The following is a 27,713-nucleotide window of genomic DNA, read 5'->3' as shown; positions in this document are numbered from 1 at the left end:
GGGAGTTTCTTCTGCTCAATAAGCTTTCCCTAAGGGACATGTGGGATGCAGTCCTGAGCTCCCTGAAGTGCCGAGACTATGACTAAACATGGAAGGTGCTTGCATAGATTTGCCTCCTTCCCCTCATGCAGCTTCTATCTATGTGAAATATGTCTCTACCTATTGGGCTCTGCAAGGCAGCCTTCAGTGTAGGGCTTTGCAGGAAGCCCCAGCATTTCCTGACCTAGCTCTTTCCTTCCAGAAAAATAAATAAATTACAATATTTAGTAACGTTGAAAACTTTCTGAGCTACCTTAACACAAAACAGACTATTTATCAGACTCCTTGCACAGCTGATTTCAAAAAGAGTAAGATTCATCTGGGACACTGATTTGAAAAGCAGTGACAATGTCCATGCAGTGTCTTTTCCACTCAAGAATTATTTTTCAATTTATGATTTGCAACATGCATTTACAGTAGACTTTGGCAAAGCTCAGAAAGGGTTTGATGCTGAAAATGCATTTTAATTTGTGTCTGCTGTCAGATGTTCTACTTGGCTCCTTACAAAAAGCCAATCTCTTACCTAAGGTTTCTCAATGCCCTCTTGGACATCTATTGCCAGATTTTAATGCTATATTATATCATGGATATAAGAAGAAATAAACATTTATTAGATAAGCACACCAGGGAGCAGTGATGAAATAACTTGTGTCACTATGTCCAAAAATAAGCTCAGTTACTGTAGATGTATGTATCCGCTACAGGAAGAGATCGACAAACAGGCCCAGTGCTCTGCGGAGCAAGTGACCTCCAAGAAGAGATCAAAAACGTAGTGGTGCAGTGTCAGCTCTCTCAGAAGGACAGCGGTTCTGTGCAAAACCGGGAGAATATGAAAACTAGCAAGCTTCCTCTGTTCCAGATGAGGGCTATGTTATGTCTCTCCCTTTTATTTTTCTGCTAGAGATGGCAGCTTGGAGAAAACCAGACCCTCTGTGGCTGTAATGCAACGTTGGTGAGGATGCCCATAGAAATATTTCTGGCTGTATATATGTGAATATGCTTTGATGAAATAAATCTGCTCTGTTTCTGTCTGGGAAAGGTTTGAGGCTGAGATTTGAGTCCTATGCTAAATTTTAGGGATTGAAGCATACACGTATCTTGAGCCTAAATAATATTTCATTTTGAGTTCTTCAGTTTCAGACTATAAACCTCAAAAGGTTTGTCTAGCTTTTTTTCTTAATAAGAAAAAGTTTGATTAGACACAATTCCTGCTCAAAAAAATTGCCCTCTCTTCCAGCTAGTCACTATTATTTGCTTCAAAAATTACATAGCTGAGAAAACAATCAAAAGTATTGTCATATGTAAAAGGCAGATGCCTATGTTTTGACAGCACTGACAATACAAACTGCATAACAATGTCCATTTATGCTGAGGGATTAAATCAGTGCAAACATTTAGCTTGTAACTGGTGATGGATATGAGCTACAATGAAGCTGCAATGGAATGAGGATGGTTTCTGCACCTGTCAGTTGGTAGTCATCACCTGTGCCACTGTGACAGTTTGCCTGGTCGTCATCACATTCATCCACAGGTTTGCCTTCAGAAACCGTAGGGACAGCGGTAGGAACTGAAACAAAATCCAGTCATTTAGTTAAAACATATGCTGGAGAATCAGTATGCAATTGGCAGTATCATTTTGATGAGCACCATATGCTGTCTTCATGTGTTGTATCTGAGGAAGGAAGCTGCAGGTTAGTATTTCTTTGCAACGGGATGTATCTGTTCTGCTTCCTTGCACTAAGGCACTCTGCTGTATCCGAGCTCAAGGGCTGAGCGGAATTGGGCAGCAAAGCTCCGGACTGTCTGTTCACTGGCTGATGGGTGTTTGTTGTTCCTACCAACAAAGAGTGAAAGCCTGGCAAGGCAGAATGGAAGTCTTGTGGGGGTGAAGTGAGGTAGAAAACCCCGTCATTTTATTGTAGGCCAAAGTGCCTGTGAGTGGGCCTGTACAGCAGAGCTGCAGGGGTGCATGCTCAAGGTGGTAATTCTGCAGCACCCACCACCTTGCTGAAGAAACTTCTCTGCAGAGCACATGTAAGAGAGGAAACGTCTGAGCAGAGTCCTGGTAACAGTGGGCAGGAAGGCAGTGTGATGTAGAATCACTTTAAGCTTGATGAGGAGATCTGGAAGGAGTTTCTTTTGTTTTTGTTGAAGTTATAAATAAATAAGCCATCAGTGATGTCAGTCATCCCTCCTGGCCACCTGCCTGTTTCTCATTGGTGATGATTTTCCAGTAGCTGCTGCACAACCAGTAAAAGTCTGACCTTTGTTATTGTAGTTAAAAGCTTGAGATTTGTGCAAGATGCCAGAAAATACATCTATACCTCAATATTTGCAAAACATACATCTGGAAAATCGGAATACAGATACTTGGTGTTATGTTTAGATTTATCTTTTATGCTGCAGGTATAGTTCCCTGGCTTAAGATAACCACTCTGGGAATGTGATCCAGGTTTTTGTCTGTTCTCACCTACTGTTATTTTCATTAACATTCTTTTATTCTCATTATAAGCTATGCAATAATGTATCCCTTTCTCACATTCTTCTTTGCTCTTCAACTGCCTCCCAAGCCTGCTGGCCACATAAGATCACATGCACTGACTTCTCACCTGAAAATGTCAGGAGGACTGGTAGTTTCTGAAGTAGCTATATTCTGGGATGAAACATGTCTCTTTAGGACCCTGACCTGTGCTTTACACGTACAATCTATCCCCAGTTTAAGAAACAGTTCTGTACCTCTTATGAATTATGCAGAGTGTTTGTTCCCCAGATCACTTTAAAACCCCCTCTGGGAGCTCCCTCCAGCTTTCTACATCCAGTTAAGTTTCTTATCTTGATCTTCGTGCCCCTGTACAGCCTCAAGGTTGCCTATAGCTCTGTCATCATTTCACATAAGCCCCCCTGGGATGCTTTGAGCACACAAAACTTCCCCTTGCTCATTACTGCTGGAGAGCTGATTTCTACTCCTGTCTGTGCTTGCCTCCATGCTTCTTTTCTCATCTCAACTCCTTTCTTGCTCAGTAAATCTCAAGTGACTTCTCTTCATTCAACTCCCTCCTTAGATACAGTTATACAACAGGTTTCTTATTATGCTTCTCCCATGGGTAAATGGGAACTGACCTCAACTGTCCATGGGTGACCTACGGGTGAGCACCCTTCAAAAGTACACCGCAGCAGAAACACAAATGTAAGAAGATGTGTCCCAGAGAAAAATTGTACTTGCTGTTGCAGTTTGCCTAAAAGCAAAGGTGTTTTGCCTGGTCAGTCTCCTCTTTGGCTCCTCCATCTCACTGAACAATGTATAGTTGTGAGATGGTCCATGAACTCATTCCTTGATGTCTAGGTGGCTACAGGAGCCCTGCGGCCAAAGGACTTTGCCCACAGGTTGTGAGTTTACATAAGGCAGGTGCTGAGTTTTCTTTTTTCTGAGCAAGTAGCACAATAGTCTGCAGGAACTAAGTATTCCCACAGGAAATGAGGACTTCCTGCATGAACTAAGAAGTATTTCCAACTTCCCCACTTTCCGGGCCAAGTAAATAGCATACTTATTCAATTTGGCCTTCACTAAAAAAACAACACAGAACTCATCAGTTCTCACAGCAAATGCCTCCCACTCTTCCGCCTTGGGGGAGAAATGGTGAGAAAGAAATGGAGGCAGAGCAGTCAGTTCCATTCATCTTGGGAGCCTGTTGAGCTACTTCTATATGAGGTATCATATGAAACCCTGAATAACATGGTTTGTTATTCGGTGTATTGTTAAGCTGTGTGGTTTATAAGCCATGCCACTATACCATCATCCACCAGATAAAATTTCGAAACTCATGTAGTATTATCTGTAGTTATCTATGAAGTTAAATAATTATTGTTTATATAACAAGAATCAAAGCTTGACTTCATGTCACAGTCCAAGGATAAATGTCTAAACTTTGCTTTTCCTGGTCTTTCATCTCCTACATACTCTTGCAAAAGTAAAGTTTGCTAAGGAAGAAAGAGGCCCCCTTCACCCCCTAAAAAGAACCAGCACAGACACAATCCAGCAAAGTAATCATTGCCCACCGTATGGTCTGGTGTGACTTTCCATATCCTTTGAAGGAGCAAGGGACATAATTGCTATATTTAGTGCAAAGCTCCCTCTGCATTCTCAGAAAACATCTCTTCCAGGGTTGTAGCATGGTAACATAAAAATTAAGTTCCTGTCTTTACTCTTTCCTAATAGCACTATGCTTCTCGAAAGTATAATCGTAAGATTACTTAAGGGAACAGAAAACCATGTGAACAATATCACTGTGATTCAATGAAGGCATGGGAGAAAGAATAATATTTGTGCCTTGGGCATATTCAAATATCTGCAGAGAAGGAACTGATTAGGCCAAGAAACAGCACTAATGGCAGTCATGGAAGTGAGAGTCCAATGTCCTGCTTGTACAGACACAGCAGTGTTCAGCGGTAGTCCAAGCAGAGAATGTATTTATGAATATAATAAAGTGCATTCATCTCTAGCAGAGCAATTACCTTCGAGTTCACAGCCCAGCAGCTCCATTCGCAGCCCCAGCCCTCCGTGTGTGGCTCTCTCAGGGTAGACGCGGATGAATCTTGTCGATACAGGTTCAAAAGTCCGCAGTTCAGGTGTGTCATAGTTGGTGTTGCCTTCAAAAGTCTGCAAAGCATGAAAAATGCTACTTGTTAAAGAAAAAAAAAAGAAAAAAAGAAAAAAACATTTTCAACAATCATCTTTTTTCCTCATTCTCTAGTCTTTGAATTAGGTGAGCAGTAGGCCAGATTCTAACTGCTTAATAAGTGTCAGGCACTCCTGTCCTAAATGAGAATGGAAAATATATAGTTAAAGCTTCTTGGAAAAGTAATGCATTTCATTTTTCATAAACTCAGTAGCAACCAATCCATCAGGGTCATAACAAGAGCTGAGTGTTTAATGAGACATGTTTTTAAATGACACTCTGATCTGCGGTTTAACTGGGTGACATTTTCAACACTTCTCAGGGAAAAAAAATAGCTGAGGTGAAGATCCTGTCACCTTTTAAGTGGTTACAATAATAATCCAACTATTCAAGAGAAAATTTCAATCTGATTTCCCCCAGTGACAGAGTTTCACAAGTTGTAGTTATTTCAAAAGGCATAAATTAAACTCCAGGAACAGTAGCTGCAAGAGTTCTTCCAGCGAGCCTGCTATTGAGTAAGAATAAAAAGAAAGAAAGAAAGAAAGTAGAAAGCTGCTTCCTGACAGAACTGCAGTATAATCCAACAGGCAAGGCAGGTCAGCAAATGTACATTTCAGACAAAAATCTCTTCTCTGAGGTGCACTCTGGGTTCTTCAGCCATAATGCAGCTCTCAATGGCATTTGTTTGATACCTTCAGCTTCTCTTGTCAGTGATCTGTTGCATATAGAACAAGTTATAATTTGTACTTATAGCACACCCCAGGTGCCTCCATGGAGATGATTGGTCCTTTGAATGAATTAACTGCACAAAGAAACAGCCTTTGCCTTGAAGAGTTTATAAACCAAGGCAAAAGGAGTGATTTTTACCCTATTTTATGGTAAAAAATTACTTTGGAATATCATGTATAGAACTCTCTTAAATACAAAATATGAAAATGTATATAACAGTGAAGTAAAGGTGAAGTATTTTCAACTTTTCTATGAATTAGTTAAATGGCAAAACATTAAAAAATATCTTCTTTGAACTAGAGCTCAAATTTGGGATTAGAATCACCATAATAAGGTACTTCCAACTCATAGCTGCAAAGCTTGAAGCCTTCTTCATTTTGAGTGAGAACAAAACCCAGCCTGCAATGGACTCCTATTTGTCTGGGCTGGAGAAAACAGAGGACATGGGAAAAGCTGGCTGTATTTCCCAAGGCACAAAACCAGCACAGGTAAATCTGATTGCTGCCTGTATTTTCTGCGCAGTCCTGAAAACCTTGCTTGTTTTTACTGTACACCTCTGTATCATGAACCAATGGTCCACAACCACTTCTGGCCATTGGTTAGAGTGCTAGTCACTAAAGCTAATGATAATAGGAGGCTATGGCCAACTAAATTTAAAAAAATAATTTCAGCATTAATGCTTCTGCTCCTTCTTCCTAGGGGAGATTGTACCTCCAAGGTGGCTTCAAGGGGCACTGGCTGACCTGGTGTTCTGCCAGTGCTTGGAAGACAGTTGTCAAGAATTCACATGTAGATGGCCTGTCAGATCTAATCAGCATGGAATGACATATTATTTTATTTGAATAGCAATATAGTGCAAATGATCAGAAAAGGTATCTACCATATGAGAGAGAATCAATGCCATTTTATCTGTAAAAATTAGACAGACATGTATCTGAGAAATCCTTGCTGCCTTTTTAATAGTAGTCTTAATAGCAACATATAATAATGCAAACTGTTTTATAAAAGACATCAGTACTAGAGTACTGACACATAGACATTAGAATTCAATAGGCATCTAGAATTATATTGAATCATTGTCCTTTGTAGTGCAGAGCTGCCTGTGATTCAATTCTGACTGTTCATTTAAAACATGTACTGATACTCTTTGTGGGGGAGGAGAGAGGAGTACACAGTAAAACTTCAGTTTGTGAGTGTCTTTTACACAGGCTCTGTCACAAACTGCTTTACTTCATTACAATTAAAAGTTATGTAATAATACCTAAACAAAAGAGAAGCTGAACTGGTGAGAGGAAAAAAAAATCTTCCTAATATGTTTTAAAATCTAAATAAACTTTGCTGAAAAGATTTAAAAAGGTTGTTCCAAATGGCAGGATATTCAGAAATTTCTTGTACCAGAAATGATGAGAGGAGATGTATAAAAACCAAAAAGAAAGTGGAAGGAGAAAAGAAGTATGAAAGGAAAGATGACTTTATGGAATAATCTTGAGTAAGACTATGGACAAGAAATACAGATTGGATCTTAAAATGAAAATGGGGTTCTGCGTGGTTGTTTGAGGATTTGTGGTGTTCACTCCTTTAAGTGCTTGAGCTGGGCTAAAGGGGGAAACATTCTGCAAATTCAAAAATATCAGAAATTGGGTCAGTCAAAGAGGAAGGAGTTATGGTAGTCTTAGTGAAAGGAGCTGCAGGCATGGATGACAAGATCATGTTGAGAAACAAGGTGATGTTTCATCCTTTGGACATATTCTGTTGTTTTGTTTAGCTTGTCACTGTTCTTTCTTTTCCTAAAATGCAGTTGTTTGTTTATTGAAAGTCAAGACTTTAACCAAGTGAAACAATGTGTTTCATTTCATGTAACAGGGCTGTTTCTAATCCACATTCCTGCTGTGACTCATTATAGCATTCTGTCCCATCCAGCTCCACTTACATTTAAAAATACTACATTCTAGTATTAACTTTTTAAATCCCTCGGACTTCCAAATCATTGGATTTATCTGATTCTCTTTAAAGAAAACTTATGCTTTGGAAGAAAGTTTATTAAATGTCTTGAATTTTTGGGAAGGATTGTAATTATGCCACGAGAGATTTGAATTCCAGCCCCCTCCATTCCTTTAATCTTGAAAGTTAATTTCTGGTAGTGATGAAAGCTGAGGATGGGCTCAGTGTGTTAGCACACTAGTTTTCTTGTCAAACTGCTAACTTCTGACAATGATGGCAAGTGCTTGTATTAGAAAACAGAAAGCCATGCAGCAGACGGCGCACTGCTTTGAAAGCATATGGCATTATTTTTTTCCATCGTTGAGCCACAGTGTAGAAGTACATGTCAAAACAACATCTATTTTAGAAAGAAAATGGTTAGATCCCATTGTTGATTTACACTCTCTTCACACTTTATGATGAAGTCAAAACTCATGGTAACAAGAGAAAGGAGCTGACTGCAAAGGCTGAATTAATTTAGTTTTAATCCCCAAAACAAATGATGAAAAGTGAGAAAATGCAGACATATTCAGTGAGATTAAAACAGGAGAGAATGAAGTCCAATATTTACCAAATGTGCCTGGAAAAGCTACATTCGTGGGCCCACTCAGCTTTCCCTTTAAGGAAACACAGGTTTGTCCAATGGATGAGTCTACATAGCAAAACAGCTTTTACATCTAATTTTCAAACTAAGGCAGCTGAGATACAGAGCAACTCTCAGGATTCCCATCTGCCAAGCACCACACTGATTTGCCTTTTGAGGGCACATTTTGGCATATGATTCCCTGGTCATCCCAGTACTGCGGCACCAGTTCATGAACAGGACTGTGTGTCCACTGGTTTCCTCAAGGAACAGGGTAGGACTAAAAAAGGGTTGTGCCTTTTGAGGCAAAAACACACCTTGTGAGCAATCATAGCAAAATGGAATGGGAGACTTAATGAATGGGATCTGGGGTAAATAAGCTAAACAGTGCAATCTACGTTGTGAAAAGCATGCATTCAAAGACAAACCAAAATAGGTTTTCCCAGAAACTTTTCTGGGTCACACTCATTTTCTTTTCCTTGGCATCTAACCCAGCAGTTCATTTGGCCCTTCTCTGTAAATGTCTTGCAGTTGCTGGCTGAACCTATGAACCAGCTGCCCTTTATGCCCAAGTAACCTCCAAGATGCTTCACTTATGACAGTGCAATAGTACTTTTCATTTGGGATGGGATAACAAGTTAAAAACTTCATCACTTTCTTTCAGAGGGATTTGGATCACACCATTCCAGAGAGCCTGTGAAACCAGTTTATAGCAGTTCAGAAATCCAGCAGGTACCCCACTGAGTTAAATTCAGTGTCTCAAATGAGTTTGCTCACTGTCAGTGGAAAATCTACAGAGGAAACACTATTTATTTGGCAGTGTTGCATATTACCATTGCATGGGATTTTGCAGTCACCTAGGGCTCACAGAGGCACACCACACTTGTCAGAAATCAAGTCCCAACTAGCTGCTGAATAAACAAAACCTTTGCCGTACTGAGGCGAATGTCTTAAGGACAGCTCCTACCCTCAGGCATGGGACAGTTCCCGCAGCATCCCTTCAGGGTTGCTGTCTTATGAATCCTCCTGCTTGGCTTCATCCCAATCATGTGCCTTTTCTAAGATCAGACATAGATGTGTAGAAATTAAATGCAAGCTTTTTTTTTTTTTTTAAAGGCAAATTTTTTATGGTGCAGAGCTTTCCTCCTTACCTTTATCTTTTTCTTGCTGGAATCCATGATCATTTTCCAATCTGATCCATTGTTGCTGTAGCCAATTTTGAATTTTTTCATGAATACTTTGTTTTCTCGGTGCTTGCCTCCTTGGACTATTATGCCACTCACTTTTTTTTCTTCACCAAGGTCTATTTGAAGCCATTCATTTGTGTATGGATGAGTAGTTGGTGGCAGTGCCCAACCTGAACGGCTTGTTATGAGGCGAGCATTTTCTGGGATCCAGTTTCGATCAACTTGAGTAGATGCAGTAATCTGAGAGTCAGGAATAAGCCCAGACACCATACCCAGCATCCCAGAGCAAGGATAATCTACAGAGAAAAAACCAAATAAATAGTTAATCTGAATAAGCACCGAAACAGAAACAGGACACATCAGTCATTTCAACTATCATAAGCAATTACTTCTTTCTTTCTTATATCCCAAATAATATCTTTGGATTTGTATATAATTTTCATTTGTTCAGACTTGCACATCCTAGTTTTGGCAGGAAGTACCAAAATACCACAAGTATTTCTGGCTTGATGGGAACCAAAAGGATCAGAAAATCCTATTCTATTCTCGTTTTCTATTTTTCATGCTAAGGCAAAGAATGCAGGGTCACATCTCAATTTATGAATATTCCCCTAGAGAAAACTTCCAAAACCAGCCAAAACCTGGTGGCAGATTACTTAATTTTGGTGACATTGTAAATGGAAAACTTTTATACATTCTGTGAAATATGATTTATTGCTGTACTTGAGATTTTCCTGTTGTATTTCTTTGGTCTCTCAGGCTTTTCCAAATGACACAGAAGCTAAATAGTTGCTTCTTTTATGAACTCAGATAAATATTAATTAGAAGATGCTGATAACAAGGAATGAAAATTTCCAAATATAGAATGTAATAGCAGTTCTGCTGACATTACCTTCATCTAATCTGAAAAGATCTCATAGAAGGCCTGGAATTCTATTACATAGTAATCAGTAATCTTGTTTTCCTGTTGTATGGAAACAAGTCCTAAGAAATACTTTCAACACTAAGGAAATACCTTAAGAGGAAAAAAAGATATCCCTAGAACTATTAAAAATGAGTGCCAATGAACTGTGTTAAGTGCTATAAAATGACACAAGATATTTTTTTGAAAAATCAGCTTTATGAAAAATATTAAATAATTCATATTTTCTTTAATCTATGAAGTTGTATTTTTACTTTACATATAAAAAGCCTCCATTTTGTAGGAATTGTAGAAATCCTAAAACTAGAAGTAAAAAGACTTCTAAAAAAATTCCTGCTTGTGCCTGTTGGTTGTTTTTTTGGTTTCCAAGACAGTATTTTGATGATAATGAATGCCTTTTCCTGTTACTTCAGAAAGCACTTTGGACAGTTATTTTAGTAGTTAACTGTGTAATATAAAGGAGTTACAATCCAATACTGATCACTAGCGGGAACCTGACTATGTATGTTTAGTTGCTTGAATAGGCTTCAAATCTATGTGTTTTGCAATGCTTTTAAACCTAGTTATGTATATTTGTTCCTTGGGAAGCCTGCTGAGAACTACCTACAAATAGCAGGCATGAGAGAGAGGGACTGGAGGGTTAGGAAGGAAAAACGGGATGGAAATTTGCAAAATATCTGTGTGTCTCAGGTATTTTACATGGAGCTGTAAAGTAATTGCAAGAAAAGTCATTAAATCTTATTTTTTCCCCGCTTCTTAAAGCCAAACACCTAAAAGATAATGGCAGAACAACAGTCAGATAACACTGAATGTTTGGGTTGTCGTGTTTTGTTTTCTTTATGTTGGTGTGTTTTTGCTGGTTTTTTTTTGCCTTTTTTTTAAAAATTTCTACATACAGACCACAGTGGAAATAGTGAAGATGCAGTTCACTCACAAAAATAAAACTCACAGCACAGACACAATAAATTCCCTTGGTTTTAAAATCCTTCCCAAGACTTACCTGTTATCTTGCAGCCATAAACTTCAAATCTTAATGATACTCCATTTTCCCAAGACACAGGTCTAATTCGCACAAACCGTGTTAAAACTGGTTTGGCAAAAGGTCTGTAAACAACCTCGGTGGGATTGCTATTCCCTTGAAACACCTTTGTGTGGAAAGAAAAAGGATATATTTGTTAGGCTTTCTCTTAAATGGTGTTCATAATTCTGTATTTTACAGATAGTTACGATCTAACCAGCATTATTTTGGGGGTGGGGGGGATGAGACAAAAGACTTGCATGGGGAATGATTACATTAAACTCCTAACTCAGTTTTTGCAGACAGATAAGCTTTCCTTGGAGAGGAAAAAAGAGTATTTTTAGGAAGCTAAAAAATACTTGCCACCTGCAGAGTGCCACAACACACCATAAGAGCAGGCCAGGAGAAGTCAGGACTACCTTGATATCAGGAGCTTACCTGAGTGCAACAAGGGTCCACTCCCTGCCTCTTTTGAAGTCCTCCTAATGCCCAGATCTATATGCAGGAATGACATACACTGATCTTTGTCAGGCATGGACTGCCATTGTCCTGGGAGAATCCCTCAATGCCCCACTAGGGCAATTTTATTCCTTGTACACTCGTAGATGATGCAAAAAGCTACAGAACCTCAGGCCAAAATTAAAGGTTTGTATAAATAAAAATTATATATGGAGTAAGAATAAAAACATTTATTTTGCTGTCCTTGGGCTTAAGAGTTTTGCAGAGTGTATAGTGCAAACCTTGCTTTGTTATCTTGAAGTTTTAAAATCCTTTTAAACAAGTACTCAGACTTTCTTTGTCCTTGCATACTGAGGTGGAAGTCTATTTAAAATCTATGTAGCAGGCTCTAAGATTTTCTCTGCGTCCCCTGAGGCTAACAGTCAAATTAGATGAACAATGAGACTTCCACAAGAAGGGACAGGTTTGTGATGTGCTTTCATGTTGAGGATCCTGCAGACGCGCTCCTTCCTAGCAGAGCCGAAACCTTGCAATGTTCTAGTCCAAAGAAGGTGATTCAGCTTCCTGCTTCTTCCTCACATAGAGAGGACCAGTTTCCTGTTGTTTTCCATGGATGCAAACCCCTCTCCTTTTATGGGAGATTCTCCCATTTCTTCCACACACTGTCTACTTTCCTGTTTGCGACTTGCAATAACTGCACTGATTTGGAGCAGAGGCCAGCAGCGCACAGCTGTCAACTGATCAGGCTCAGTTCTATCTCAAGTAATTTGGTATAGGGGTTTCATATCTAGCAAGATATTTTAAATGGAGCTACAGTTCTCTTCAGCAATGTTTTTTTATTCTGGGAGGGCCTGCTGCAGTTTTCTCAAGGTCTGCACCTGACAGGGAAAATATTCTTTTCTTAAAAGTACACAGCTTCTTATATGTGGTTAGCGCAGCACTTGTGTGATGCTGCCTTGAAGAGATGTGTGGCAGCCTGCTTTTGTTGTTCCTTCAGTAGCCCAGGCTCCTTAACTTTTCATTTGCATGAAGATACCATAGGGAGACTGGTGCATAGTTTTTTCTTGTCCTGATCAACAGCAAAATATTGCCATTTTAGACACCTGATTTTTTTATAAACTCTTTGAACTGATAACACAGGTTTCGGAAGTCTTCTCACTAGTTAAGGACAGCACGTACAGGAGAAACTTACATAAAGTATGCTCTTGGAGAGTTTACAAATTGAAGCTGGTAATGAAAATCAGGCATAGTCTGATTTTGAAAGAGGTATTTGTTCTGGTATGGGAACCAGAGTCAGGAAACCCTGTGTCTCATAACAGCCACTGCATTGTCTCCTCTTGTGACTTTATGCAAGTCAGTTATTGTACCTTTATACATCATTATACAGTGTCCACATTGTGGCATTTGACCTTCTAAAGTCCCTTCTCTGTAAAACCAGCATAATACCTGTCAAAAAGAAGCTTTCAGAATTCATTTTTTATTGTTTTACAAAGTGCCTCAAAGAAGAAAGATGTAGGCCTGCAACACAGCTACCATTTTGATTAGATAAATGTAGTGGACTTGGCACAGCACTCCCAGATGAATCAGGGACAAACCAGTAACCAAACATTTAAAGCTAGATATGGTTACACTGATAGAGTTTAATATTGCATTGCTCTTTTCGGTCTTCACAGAAGGGGAACAAAAAAGGTATTTTGAAGGGAGGTACCACAAAACCATTCCAGTTGCATCAGCTTTTGGCAGCCTCTGGGGATGCTGCTCCCAGGCACATCCTAAGCAAGGTGAGAAGGGAGGCACAGCCTCACTGGGACTACTCGTGTGAGAGCTGGAGCAGAACTGACTCCTCAGTAACGAGCTTTATGCTCATGGTAGTGGATAATGAAGATTTTTCTTATGAGTGTCTGAAGCTGTTTCATTGAGAGGTCACGGAGAGCAAATCTGCTGATAAATGGAAAGGTGATAAAAATCTATAAGGATGGAAAGATGTGCCTAATTATCTGTCTGCATGACCCCCATCACTGAGATGCTTGGAAGTCTAACAAACTACTAATCACTTGCTAGCACTCCTGCAAGACAGCAGGGTATGCATGGGGAGCTGAGGTGCTGACACACTGTTATCCAGAGTTTCAGTGCAGATAAGGGACCTACATATTTTTTAAAGATTCCCATGTTTTTCTCAAGCTCACATAGAAAATACCTGGCAAACTGAAAAACAGCAGCATACTCCATGGAAAAGACACAAATCAGTCAAATTACGGTGGGTACAACAGACAGGGCAGCACCTTGCAGTATTTTCAGATGGTCTAGGCTTTGAATAAACAATTTCTGTGGCCCATTACTACTAAGACAATAGCTATTTTTCAGATTTGGGATATTGTTAACCCTAATCAACCTGATTAAACCTGTGATACCTTAGTCCTCTTTTCTTAACAACTGGTAGTAACTAAATAGTTCAACAGCCTATTTCTTGGCCAAAGAGAGGTAAAAGAGAAAAGACTTACAACAGGCTTGTTTCCCTCCTTCAGTGTAATCCAGTCCTCTCCGTTGGAGCTGACATCTACACGATACGTTTTCAGATAATATTCTTTCTTTGTTTCTTTTGAGATGGCTCCTTGGGTTCCAATTCCAGAAACAAAGCGGAGAAGGCCTAAATCTACCTGTTGTAATGAATGAATTGGGACATGAGGACAATCAGTTCAGAGCATGACAACACTGCAGAAATCACACCCTCTCCATCCTCAAGATATTTTACAAAGATAATAAGAATTTTAAATAAAGGAAATTGTAACATATTGTTGATAATAACATAGCCATAATCTCTTCTTTTGTAAACAGTGTCATCACAGGAGATATTTGCCTAATTAGCCAGGAGGGCTATTCAGATGCCAGATAATTATCTTTCCTCTGTGGAAGAGGAACCAAAGACCCTGTCAGTGGGAGTGGGAACCACCAGACTGCAGAGAAGTTACTAGAGAAGTTCCTCAAGGACCACTCTGATGAACAATCTTACTTAATACTTTCATTAACTACCTTGCATAGATGCTAATGAAATTCGCTAAGGACACAAAGCTGCAAGGCATTGTCAATACAAAAGAGAGTCATGCAGCGAGAACTGAATGGCCCTGAGGACTGCAGTATTAGGAATGGGATGAAATTTAATAGTACAATATCAAAGTTGCACATTTAGGAAATGATAACAAGAATTCGGCTAAAACCCAGGAGCTCATCACTTGTGAACAGAAGAGGAGAAAAGAATCCTGTGGTGCATTAGTTAGTCATGAGACAATTATGAGTCACCATGTGATTTTGTTGGGAAAAAGGCAAATGAGTTCCTTGTACCATATGATGTATTGAAGAAAAGAGAAAGAAGCATTAGCAGAAGTGCAATAATTCTGTTCCAACTGTCTAATGTAGTAAACTTTAATCATTAGAAAATACTGACATTTTGAACTTGCTGGAGAAATGAATGCTAGGGTATGCACATGAATGTGTTAGAGGCCTTCCCTCTTTTTCACTCATTCTCTCTTTCTCTTTCTCTCATGAAGCTACTTTGCAACCAAATGGACAAGTGATTTAAGTTAAACACACACACACACACACACACCAGGTTATTTATTTGTCATCCAGATCTGTATCCTAAACCAGTTCATCATGTGGCAGCACAGAAGATGCACAGGCATAGCTGGGAGGATGATGTGGGGTGCAGGAGTGCAGTTACTCAAGTCAACTCTGCTGGCAAAAGAAACCTTTGTCCCAGTGGACAAGTCCAACTGCCAAACAGCTGAAACTAGGCACAAAACTTTCTCACAGACAGGTTGGTGACCACAGCTTTGAAATGCCTGCCATTTCCTTACAGCCTTCTTTAACCATAACAACAGGCCAATTAAAATCAAACTCATCACCCTTTTTCTCTGCAGCTAGAACCTTCTCTTTGTTTCCTAAAGTAAATAATTTAAGTTCAATATAAAATTACACTATTCACAAAATATTAATCAGACTAATTTATACCTCTAAACTTCAGTTGTCCAGACTTCAGTAGGATAATAATAGGTTGAATTAACCCTTCTCAAGTGAATGTCCCATGACCATCTCAGGCTTTTTCATTATTTCCAAAGTATGCAGGATGCAGAATATATGTCCCCTGTGTCCCACAGGCATCCTTCTTCCTGGATGTATGTCATATATCCAAAGGCACTGGAGCAGTTAAATCAACATGCTCTGCATTCTCTCAAAAGGCTGAAGGAAGTGCTATTGAGGATAGACTGGCTGCTCTCTCAGTGCCCGTGTCATATGCAAGGCATTTTTTTAGTCTTTCAACACAAGAATAGCGGCCTTGTGTGTGACAGATAGAACCAGCTTTCAGGGTGAAGCCCCTTCCCCTGCCCCAGTTTTTAAGGCTGGTAAAGTCTATATGTCACATTTTAGCCCTTGTCTTTAGGGGTGAAATAGTGCAACATTTTGTTTTGTCGTGATAAAAAATTCAGTCTTAAAAAAACCCCATATCCCAGCACCACCTTACAAAAACAATCAAGTGATTTAAAGTAACTGGAGAGTCTCAGATGTTAGATTGTTGCAATCTGAAAGTTAATGGGGGAATCTGGGCATCATTGCGCTGAGCAATCTCAGCTTAACTTCAAATGCTCTCCAAACTGTACTCTGCTGATTGTAAAGTGTGCTGCACTGAGTTGTGTCCAATACCACATTCACTTCCAGGCTGAAGTGCACTTGAAAATCTGGAAGTCTGAGGGAGTGCAGAGCTAAGTTATTTAAATGATCTGCTTCTCTTACAATTTGAAACAGCTCTTCAGTTTTGAAATGATTAGGGTCCCAAGCCTGTACCGTTCCAACTGATTTGAAATTATTCTAGTAGGGGCTTTTTAATATACAGTAAGTACTTCATTGTGAATAAAGTCAAGCAATGGCCTATTACAAGAGTTCTAGGTATTTGAAGCCAAGTTAAAATTTAATATCAGGGGTTTAGGGGAAGGTTTGAGTAGTTGATGCCTGAGCTAACAGTTACAACTACCAGTCACTGACCGTTCAGGTGACTCAGGCTTGCCCCATCAAAGAACGTTGGGCCTCCAAATTTTTCTTAGTCCCAAATGCTGGTATTTAATACGCTCCCTTAACACTTGGGGAATGGAATATGCATCTATTCCACTGCCCAGAACTAAGTCTTAAACACACAAAGGATATAGACACCTACCTTCATGCCTAAACCCCGGCAGTATTCAAGAGGCAGGCAGAAATTCTCCTGCCAGAAGTTAACAGCTCACTGGGAGAGGCAGAGGCTCTGAGAAGAGCTCTAATTTATTGCCTATAGGTAGGGAAGAGGCAACCTCGTTAGCGCTCCCGGCTCTAGTAACTGTCTAATGCAGTACGGGAGGAGGGAGGCATCTCTTGTTAGGGAGAGCATCTCTTCACCTTGATGTGCTATCTCTGGATTGGCAAATCTTTACGTGCTTCTTGAAAACTGGAACTATGTCAACAGCAGTCCTCTCCTGGGGCACCCAGAGGCTGAGGGCTCAAGTGTTCAGCTGTGTGCCACAGCTTTAAACACCTTGCAAAGGCGAACTGTAAGCCCAGACCTGCTGCATGCCAAGGGCTGTTTGCTCACAAGCTGATAGAGGAAAAAGGAATAACCTTTCCCTGTCAGTGTTTAGTGAGAAAGCAGCAGAGAAATCAAGAAATGTGGGGCTAAGCAGCAAAGGAGCAGAGGGGTTGGAAGTTTTAGTACTAACTGTGTCAGCGCAGAGGTCCAGGAGAAAGGTAGAGCTTTCGGCATTTTCCTCCCTTTGACAGTTCTCTGCAGTGGCCTCTGGAGAGGAACCACTCCTCTCCAGGTGCATACAAACAGAACTGCAACACCGAGCACCCTGCTGCAGTACCTAAATATGTTTGTAAATTAAGCTCTACATGTACCAATCTTCTTCTCTACGTAAGGTGATAAAAGTAAATTATGTAGAAGACTACCTTGGAAACTGCATGACACATTTTAGCAGGCTGCTAAGCTCACCTGCATTAATCACTTTGTGATGTATTTTGTTTTCTTTCCAAAGTCTTTTAAAACTTTGCTTTCTGTAAAATGCAAAAGTGTGCATAAAATACGCATTCTAAATGCCACAGGGACTGCTCAGCATTTAGCTCAACATATGAGTTAAACCATATCAACTGCTATTAACAAATGGAACCTGAAGGTACCAAAATGTAGCTGTGGTAAGACAGAACTCTTCTGTACCATGTTATCCAGAGGAATCACTGCAGAGGGCTGTAGTTGTAGTACAGCTGTGTCCCCAAACAGATAGGAATTCTTATGAATTTTGGAGGCTTATGCTTATAGAGTCCAACTGCCTGTGTAAGTTCCAGTCAACTAGTATGTCCTCCCCACAGAGGTCTCCAAGTGTTAACATGACCAGAGGTAACCCATTTTCCTCAGATCCAGTCTCCTCCAGCTGAGATAGTAATACAAATCTTTAATGACTAGCCTTTTGTTTCGGCCTTTTTGTCCTTTTTGTTTCAAGAACTTATGTTTCACGTTAAAATGAACTGTGGAGAGAGGTGGTGATGAAATACAGTACTTTTGAAGATGAACATCAAATGCATTTCCTTGCAATGATTTGACATTTAACTTTCTGCACATATGATAAACAAACATCTGGTATTTGTTTTAGAGGATGCAAGCGATTTTATAAGTTATTGCATGCTGTATGGCTGTGATCCGAGATAGGCAGCTGTCTCCAAATCTGAAATCTTGACATTTCATTTCCATTACCAGAGTTTCAGCTTTGACTAACTGCAGCATGTTGCTAGTTCTTTTTTTCAAATTTTGTTCACTTTCATTCAGATTAAAAAGCATATCTATCTTGGAAAATGATGCCTTAGGGCCTTATCCAAAAACACAGCCTTTGATAACTGCCTGTGCTGCAATGTGACTGCCTTTACTCATAACTACAAGACTGGGAGCAGACTTCCCTACAGGAATGGGCCCCTAACTTACCAGAAGTGAGGAACATCTCAAGTGTGTATTTTTTTTCCAGGACAGAATGTTCATGTGAAAAAAGCCCCAGTTGTTCCTACTTCTAAAATTCTTTGCCACAAGAACATGTTGCAAGACACTAGTTGTTTCTACATATGAATTACTTCCTCTCTATTTATTCTGCAATATTTTTAAGCATCCAGGAAAAATATTTTTACTGCTGTCTTACTGTCTCCAAAAAATGTGAGTGGGTGACACATTGTTAAGACACAGATATGAAAGCAGTGGCATACGCATTTTGCTAGAGAGCAGTTAAGGAGAAGGAAAGGGAATAACATTTAGCTCTGTACATGTATCATGTAGCAAATCTTAGCAAACTGCTGGATAAAGAATAACATAAAACATACATGAACTGAAATTAATACTGGTGCTTCCTGTTGTCATACATAAACATGTCATAGTATGGAAAACCTTATTTTTGCAATGAAAATCTGCCTTGCTAAATAAAATACAGTCATTAAGGGAGATGTAGCAAGGGAGCAGTTTTACCAGCTTTTAACACTCCTACTGTAGGTCTGTTCAACAGCCTGAGAAAATAAAAGACAAAGTGCTGGAGTTTGATTAACAACAGGAAGCTTTTTGTTGTGGGCATCTCTTGTGGCTTGAAAAGCTGTATAATCCATCACTTGACACAACATACCAAAGTAAATATTTTTAGAGAACTGTGTCATTTCCCTAGATAGCATACAGTGTTCTGAGTCATATTAACTGTTGTGACACTTCACTGTTCTTCTGTCAAATATTTAATTAAGTAAGAGTTGATCTTTTTTATTAGATGTTGCTGTTGATTTGACCAATCATGCACTCCCATGATGTATACACAACTGTCACTTAATTCCTTTATTTATTGAGCTTTAAGTAAAGAAGATTATAATGCTAAGTAAAAATGGTACAAGCTCTAGTAGAAATTCTGAAAATAGTCTAATTAATTTGGTTGGAAAATTACTGCCAAAAGTCATTGCCCTTGAAATGAGTAGTCATTACAAGAGCACAACTCCTTGATTAATGGCAGGGTGTAAATATTCATACTGGGTTTAAGTGAAAATAGTTAAGGCTGTAAACCATCTCAGATCTTTGTGCAAAAATCTGAGTGATATTTGTGGCAGCTCCATAAAGAATGTGAGGAGAAAATATTGCTGCTAGTAAGATCTCTCTTGAGTCACTGAAGTCTTTCTCATTGACCTTGACAGCAACATCCTAAAAGCCCCAGAAGAGAAAGCTAATCACACACTCAACTTCTAGTCTGTGCTAACAACTGTCCTCAGTCAGTATGCTTTACTGAACTGATGCTTATGTGACTTGGCAAAAATGGGGAAGCGTGAAAGAGAGGATGAGCAAACATTCATGCCAAGGAAATAGGAATGCTTGGCAGAAAAAAGGAAATTAACTTTCTTTAGCAGTGGAAATATTCCTCACGGTCTTCACCTTCTGCTCAAATCCTTTTCTGCAGCAGAAAAAACATAAATGTAAAGATTCCCCCAACTGAAAACAAAAAATAGACTCAAAGGACACTACCACATTGAGATACTTATGCTGGGATTGTGGTACTGAGTACAGTAATTTTTTGAGAGGCAGATCAGCCAGTTTCTACAAGAGAAAATTTAAGATGAACATGAAAAACTCTGACTGATAAACATAAAAGAACCTCAGTCATCATTATGAGGCTGGCTCAAGAAAGAAAAGATGCAGAAAGTGTAAGAAAAATGAAATCCAGAAACAAGAAGGAAAAAAGAAAAGACAAGAAAAAAATGAAAGAAAAGGCCTCTGTGTCTCTGACAGAGAAAAGATAATGCTTGTGTGGGCTGTGTTGCATCTGGATTCATGGCACATTCTCCCACTCTTATGTTAATTTTTTTTTGCATAAATCAGAAGCAACTAATTAAAAAAGAAATATTTAATTCTGACATGTTCTTTGAACTGGTGTTCCATCTGGTTCTGTTTGAATAGTAAAATCTGCTGTAGTTGTAAAAATTGGCAAGCAGCACTCTGGTAAAGAGAAACAAAAGAGACTCAGTACAGCAGGTTAATACACTAGCATTTCAACTTGAGACATTTCCAGAATTCAGCAAACCAAATCGCTCCAGTATGGAAACTATAAAGATCAAATGTGAAAGAGAAATGCTGCAAGTAGGCCGGGAAAAGCACTGCCACTGCTACACATTAGCTCTGTGTGATATTTTTAGTGTGAGTTTTGAAGGACTTCAGTTTAAAAGCAAGGGCAGTGCAATGCTCCCCTGAAATGGGCTCACTGTATTGTATGAAATGCATCCAGTGCACATGCAGTGATAGGGAACGATCCTTCTGCTATTCATTTGCAAGCTCCACCTTACGCATTCATGTGGTACTCTGATGTAACACGATTGTTATTCAGAAGACTCAGAAAATACCTTCTTCTTAATTTATTTTTTCACTTGAAAACTACTTAAAACCTGAACAGCAAGATACAATAAACTCTGATAACAAAGGGGGGAAAATGTAATCGTATTGGGATTTCTATAGGCTTTGGGATCTAAGTAATCAGCATCTTATGCCATTCAAACCCTCTCTGTAGCAATGAAGAGAAAGGCTGATTAACTCCCAGTGCTTTAGAAAAAGATTGTTTTACATCTTGCAGGAGCATATCTTGCTGTGAAATATTACTTCTTTAAAATGAAAACCTTTGCTTTGGCAGTACATTAACTTGCAAATGGATAACCTAAGACATGTACAATGACTTGGTCAAGAAAAGAGGAATGTGAATGGCCCCTTTCTCCAGCTAAGATACTTAGGAACCCTTGCTGAGCAATAAATGAATCAGGAACGTAATACTTTTAATTAACGTTTTCTGAATACTTATTTGTAATTTACATTTAATTTTAAACCTGAGCTTAATCCTCTGATCTGGAATGAAGACAACTATTTAGTGCAGCTTGAATGTAACCTTCCCCAGTTTGTGTTAGAAACTATAGAAAAGGGAAACTCTATAGCAATACTTGCAGAACCACTCTTTTCTGAGAGAAGGACATCATTGTAGGACTTTTTTCCCCCTAAGTGTACTGAGCAACTAGTGCACCAATGGGAAACAAGTAAGCCAAAGCTTCTCTATCAGGCTGCTTCACATGTGAATAACAGGGCTTTGGGTGGAAAACGCTGAATGTTGTCTATAAAGTTCTTCTCTAGCATTTTTTTGCCAGCTGCTGTACTGTTAAAATCAGAGGGCACAGGCAGAAGGGCTTGATTTATAATACATTTTGGTATTTTGAATGGAAGTACAATATTACACATGTAATTACACACAGAAATAACCTCTGCTTCTTCCTGTTTCGTAGCATACCTACGCTAATTGGGTAGGAAGCTGGTAAGTGATGGGATGATATACTGTGCAGAATTAAACTCTCCTGTCTCAGACAGCACGCCTTGATGGTTTAGATAGATCTGACTATGCTATCACTGTGGTCAGAGCGAGTTCTACTGAAATCACTGGAATTTGCTACACTTGGATATTTTTGAAAGTTCAAGCTTTTCTATAAACAGTAGCAACAAAATGAGGAAAAAGTACCAGTGTCTAAGATTTGATACTTTTTAAGCCTGATTTCACTGGCAATTGGAATGAGTCTATAACCTGTGTCACATAGAAATATATGTATTTTCTTGTGATCAGCTTTCTCATCTTGGAAAATCGGCACAGTCTCTTTAAATCAGTCATTCATCCACAGGAGTCTGCATTCATTTATTCTCTGTTAAATGGAACTGTCAGTTTTGTTGCACCAAAATTCGATTTTCTATTTCATACACATTGTGTATGATGATTTTAATTTACTACTGGGTCACCAAGCAAGTCACTGCTTTTTTAAAATATGAGTTTCTGCTGCCTTCTAGAAAAATATCAGGTAGCTGAGGTTAGATGGGGTGGTAAGGGTACTGTAAATGTATGGTGAAAAATGAGAGACAAAGACTGTACGTGCAAAGATAATTTTTGGTTTTTCTTTGGTTCACTTCTGAGGCTGTGATTTGGGAGACCTGCTGCTGAGAGTGGTGCTCTTGTCCCGTGCTGGTGGAGGAAGGGGGACAGCAGATGGGGTGGTGCAGGATAGTTGATTACCCAGAAAACTTCACCACCTGCTCCTAAAGCAAACCAGGGAGATTGGCTGCCTCCAGCTCTGCCCTTCTCTCAACAAAGCCTGTTCAAACTCCAGCCATGGGGGTCTCATTTCCAGGCTTTCTTTGGCCAGCTAATGGTGCCTGGTTTGCGTAACCCCACTCTGCCTCTCTAAAAGTTGCTCTATATCCAGCTATGTAAAGAGCAAAGCCATTGATTTTTAAGTGCTGTGGCTTTTTAAAATAAACACAGGATGTATTTTCTTAGTTAAGCTTATCATGGAAGGGGGCAACACTTCTATGGACAGTTAATTTTTATGGCCTGATAAGAAGATTTTAAAATTACTTTGTGCTATGTTAGCCCTTCAGCCCCTAGCTTGAATTTAATAGGATTTGCAATGGAATAGGTCTCTGTCTCTGTTAAAGACCGAAAGCCACCTTAGTCTGTAGTACAATAATCCATAATCTAAATATAACCTGTTAAAGTAAGTCCTGGTTTTATACGTGATAGGGCAAACCAATATTTTCAGCAGCTTCAGAGGATCAACACCAGAAATTAGTTTGGCCTGAAGTGTTCAACACAGGAGGCTGCAATGAAGAGAAAGACCAGACGACACAGGTACAGCTGGTTGGTGGAAGTTATGTGTAAACAGCGCTTCTCTTATGAGAAGCCAGTTATTCCTGAAAACAGGGGAACTGAACCTCAGCTTAATGTTTGGCCAACTGTGTTTTCTCTGCTAGTAGGTTTTGTTTATCAGACAGCTATGGAGTTTATTCTGATGCCTTTTAAAAGAGTTTTTTTTAAATCTTGAATGAAAACATCAGAGATAAAGCAAAAATGGAAATATTTCCTTGTTGAAATATAACTTTTTTTTTTTCCTTTTTTTTTTCTTTCTTTTCTTTTTCTGTGGGAAGAAGCAAATTGCTTTTTGAAGGGCAAGTATTTACCACTTGGAAGAAATCTCATTTATCCTTCCACTTTACCTATTTTGCTACTGCTGTGAAAATGTCATCTAATGGGCAGAACAGAATTAAACTGGGACAGAAAAGGAGGATGATACAAGGACAGAGAGGCAAATAATAGCTCAGCAACAGAAAATCTGCAGCGTAGATGCTGAGATGGGGAAGGGCCCATAGGACTCATGAACTCCTCAGCTTCATACTACTGTGCAGGTGTGGAAAGAGTGAATAAGAATGCACAATTGTCTGCAAAGCACTCAGCAGTACACCTATCATCTCCAGCCCAGGGCTGGCCCCGTGACAACAGGGACCTTTAGCTCAGTAACAACTCTCCTTATTATAACATGCCTCAGCTGTGTGTTCCTACCCAAGGCTGTGTTTCTAGCCACTACCCTTAGTCACTTAACTTCTAGCCTTGAGCTCTACTTCACCTGTAGTTCGACACCTGCCTAGTCTTGTAGCTTAATTTATTTCTGCTGGACACAGAAAAATCTCCTTCTGAGGTACCTTCCTTCACAACTGCAGGATGTCCTGGCTGCAGTGGAGCAGATGTGCTGCAGTGCCTTGTAGTTGGGTGGGCAAGGCTGCCTCGGTCCCCATGGGGTCTGCAGGTCATCAGGGAGAGAGCTCCCCTACCAAGCAGAATGGCACAAGCAACTGATTTTTTAGCTTGATGGCAGTTTAAAGACCAGCAAACTATAACAAATGTTTTGAATCGTGCCAAACGTGTGAACCTGGTGAATGGAGAAAAAACAAGGGAGGAGAATAATTTTGTACAGAGTTTTTGAGTGGCTTTAATTCCTGTGAAAGAAAGTAGAAGAGAAAGATGTTGTGATTTAAAAAAAAACCTTGTGGTGTTTAGTTTAAAACCATATTTAAAGGTTTTAATTTCTTTCCCTCCTGGAGCCAACTAGTGAAAGTAAGATAAATTTACAAAATTATTTTAGTAGTTGCTGAATCAGTGCTTTTGCTGGACACATTTTTAATTCTCTATCTCAGCTCTAAAGGGCCATCTGTCTTGCAGCCGTTCAGGGGATGTAGGGCCGGACTGGGAAGTGGATGCATAGGTAATTACAGAGTTATATACAAACTACTCAGATCTCTGCATAATGGATCCCCTGAAAGAACTGAAACTATTACAATGATTAGGCTGGTAGTGGAGGCTCGGAGGGGCTCTGCTTCTGCTGCTCCTCCATATGTTGCATGCAGGATTGCTCGAAGCCACGCAGGACTCTCCTCTGTATTAGGGCTGATGCTGAAACATGTCAGAGGGAGGTAGAGAGGATTTTCTTCTAAACTGCATTTTGCACCTGCACTTCTGGAGGAATAAGGCTGCCAACAGTTCTGCATAGTTCTCTGAGCATCTCTTCAGCCTCCCCAGAGTGATAAATCTATGGCTGGGAACTTTCTGGTACTAGAAGACCTCTTAAAGCACTTTGAATAATCAAAAAAACCTTCATACTTTGTAGGACCCTTTTATTTATCCCTCTCCCTCTCGTCTAATTTCAGTACTTGCCTTTATGAAACTACCATTTATTTCCATGTCAGAGTAAATAAAGGTATGAATGTATCCTGATGGGTCAATTAACCCTGGTTCTGTGCTGTGTCAGTCTGTCCTGGCTGTGATTTCCAGAAAGGAATAGTCTTTTGTCATTCTTTGCCCATGTGCAAAGTATGTTAAGACCATAAGATAACTGTAATACTTTTCCACACAAAGCTAACTCTGCTTTTTGTAATTTCTGAGGTGCAGTTATGAACTGTAAATGCCATGAACCGAAGGCATGACTTGTATTTTAAAGTGGTAGAAAAGACAAAGGACTGACAGTTTTTGTGCTTTCATGTCAGCGTGCTCCCTAATGATGGGCCAGCCCTACCACAGATCCTCTGAACTTCAGCTCTCAGGCAGTCCTTCAAAGGCTAGGAGACCTGGGAAGCCTCATGTTTAACATTATTCTTTGCACTAATATGATGCACTTCACTGCAATATCAAACTCCAAAAGAAACAGAAATAATAAGAATAAAAATAACAGCAGACATTGTTGACTTGCACTTCCTTGAGCTTTCATGTGAAGTATTTAGATAGGCTTGCTCGATAAAGTCAACCTAAACAGCTGCCCGATGTAAGAATAAACCTGTTAATGAAATAAATATGCTGTGCAGCAACATATATAAATACTGACTATATTTTTAAGTGAATACCTGATAAGGAAATAAGCTATGACACAGATGAAAGGTCAAGACACCAAATGACAAGCTGCAATTATTTTCAGAATTGCTACAGAAATAAATCTGGACTAATCTATATACCAGTTCACATCAGCAATGCATGCTCCAGGGTTTCACTTACAAAGGAGCAAATAATGAAGAACGTAGGTTACTGCAAATGTAAAGGAATGAAGACAAATGTGGAAGGAAAACTCCAGCTCCAAGGTCCCTCTTATTCTGGTGAAGCAGTGTATACATAGAAGTGTTTTAAATCAGGGGAAGTGTATTTTCCTTGCACAGGAGAGTTAGTGTTAAATAAACAACTGATATTTCAATCAGTGGAGGCAAGGGGGATCTCCCAGGCTGCTTTCTGAGGAGGGTTATTCTTACCTCTCTGGACTTTCTCCAGATCCCTAAATGCTGCGAGATGCAGAGGGAGAATTTTACACCAGATCAGCTGATATTCCTATGGCTGGCTGGTCTAGAGGTCTACAGAATTACTCTGCAACAGTCATAGATGCCAAAGGGATGGGTAGAGAACAAGGTGGAGATGGGCAGGCAGAGGTCAGAGGCAGCAAACCAGATCTGCTAACCTCTAACTCCAGCCGTTTACGTGTGATACAAGATCTGTACCCTGCTGAAAAAAACTAGCAGTACAAATTTGGGCTGGATTAACCATTTATTTTTTATTAACCAGAGCACACAATAAGGACTTCATCTTAGTGTAGGGCTGCAGAATGAGATAATACCCAATCCAGAGTATAATGTCTGTTTATGTTAACTCTCCTGCTAACAGTTTTTCAAAAATTTGAACCGTCAGAGCATGTTTATAACAGAGTAGTGTTTTTTGTTTTATAGCTGCTAAGTTTTGATTTGATACTAGGATTCTTAAAGCTGGATTTATGGTTTTATCCAAACCCAACTGTAATATGAACTGAAAATTTTGTGTTATTAACAAATATGCTTTGCTTTCTGGGAAAGCTGTAGGTCTCAGTCTAACAGCATGAGAGAAAAATTGTGCCACCCAGAAATTATCATCCAGCTTGATGGGAGTGTAAAGATTTGTGTTATATGCATTAGAAGAAACATTTTGATAAAACCCATACAGATTCTGCAGTAAAAGTACCCAGAAGGTGTTGCTCCTTGCGGGTTTGAAAACCCACACCATTATGAGGATTGATGATAGCGCAGGTTCCCAGTGACCCTAGTAATAGGCAATCAGTCTCCCTTCAAAACCACACACACGTGGGTCTCAAGTGTCTTTAGCTGATGGCACCTATCCAGCCGGGCACTCCCCCTGGAGCTCCCCCTGCTCCTGCGCTGCACTGGGGGGCTGCTGGCCATGACCCATCGGGGCGTCCCTGAGGTGCAAGGGCTTGCCAAGCACAGTGGCCTGTGGCTCCTGCTCAAAGGCTTCAGAAATAAGATGCAACAAGTTCCCTAAATATAAAGATTTCACATGTTACTCTTTCAGATGAGTGTAAGCGTAACTGCTGTTCTTAAATGTGAACATTAAATCTACTCTGTAAAAGCACAATTACTGCTGCCATGGCAGAAATCAGTCATCCCTTTTGAAGGAATGCCTTGAAAATGCAATCATAAAATCCCCGCATGTTATGGATTTCATTAACATTGTACTCCCCTAGGATTCCCAATTGCACAATAACAGGAGTTCTTTAAATTTTAAATGCCACAGACAGGAACAGTTTCACTAAAACCAGATGTGAAACCCTTGCACTGGCCTTCTTACTGGTTCTAAGGACTGAAACTGGCTGGTAATTGATACCTATTAACATGTTTGTTGTTCAGATTACAGAAATGGAAACACTATACTATTTTTCC

The 27,713-nt window shown here is 39.6% G+C and overlaps 1 protein-coding gene across 1 annotated transcript in view; it reads right to left on the bottom strand.

Moving 5' to 3' along the window:
• Window positions 1–27,713, bottom strand: part of NRP1 (neuropilin 1) — a 114,747-nt gene that overhangs the window by 20,287 nt on the left and 66,747 nt on the right. The window contains 5 exon segments of the mRNA XM_055707233.1: window positions 1,502–1,606; window positions 4,552–4,696; window positions 9,159–9,490; window positions 11,117–11,261; window positions 14,095–14,250. Coding sequence (XP_055563208.1) covers window positions 1,502–1,606; window positions 4,552–4,696; window positions 9,159–9,490; window positions 11,117–11,261; window positions 14,095–14,250 — 883 coding nt within the window.

Source organism: Falco cherrug, chromosome 4 (genome assembly GCF_023634085.1).
Source record: "Falco cherrug isolate bFalChe1 chromosome 4, bFalChe1.pri, whole genome shotgun sequence".
NCBI classification, from domain to species: domain Eukaryota; kingdom Metazoa; phylum Chordata; class Aves; order Falconiformes; family Falconidae; genus Falco; species Falco cherrug.
The sequence above is the reverse complement of the archived record's forward strand: the minus strand, read 5'-3'. Positions and strand labels throughout refer to the sequence as shown.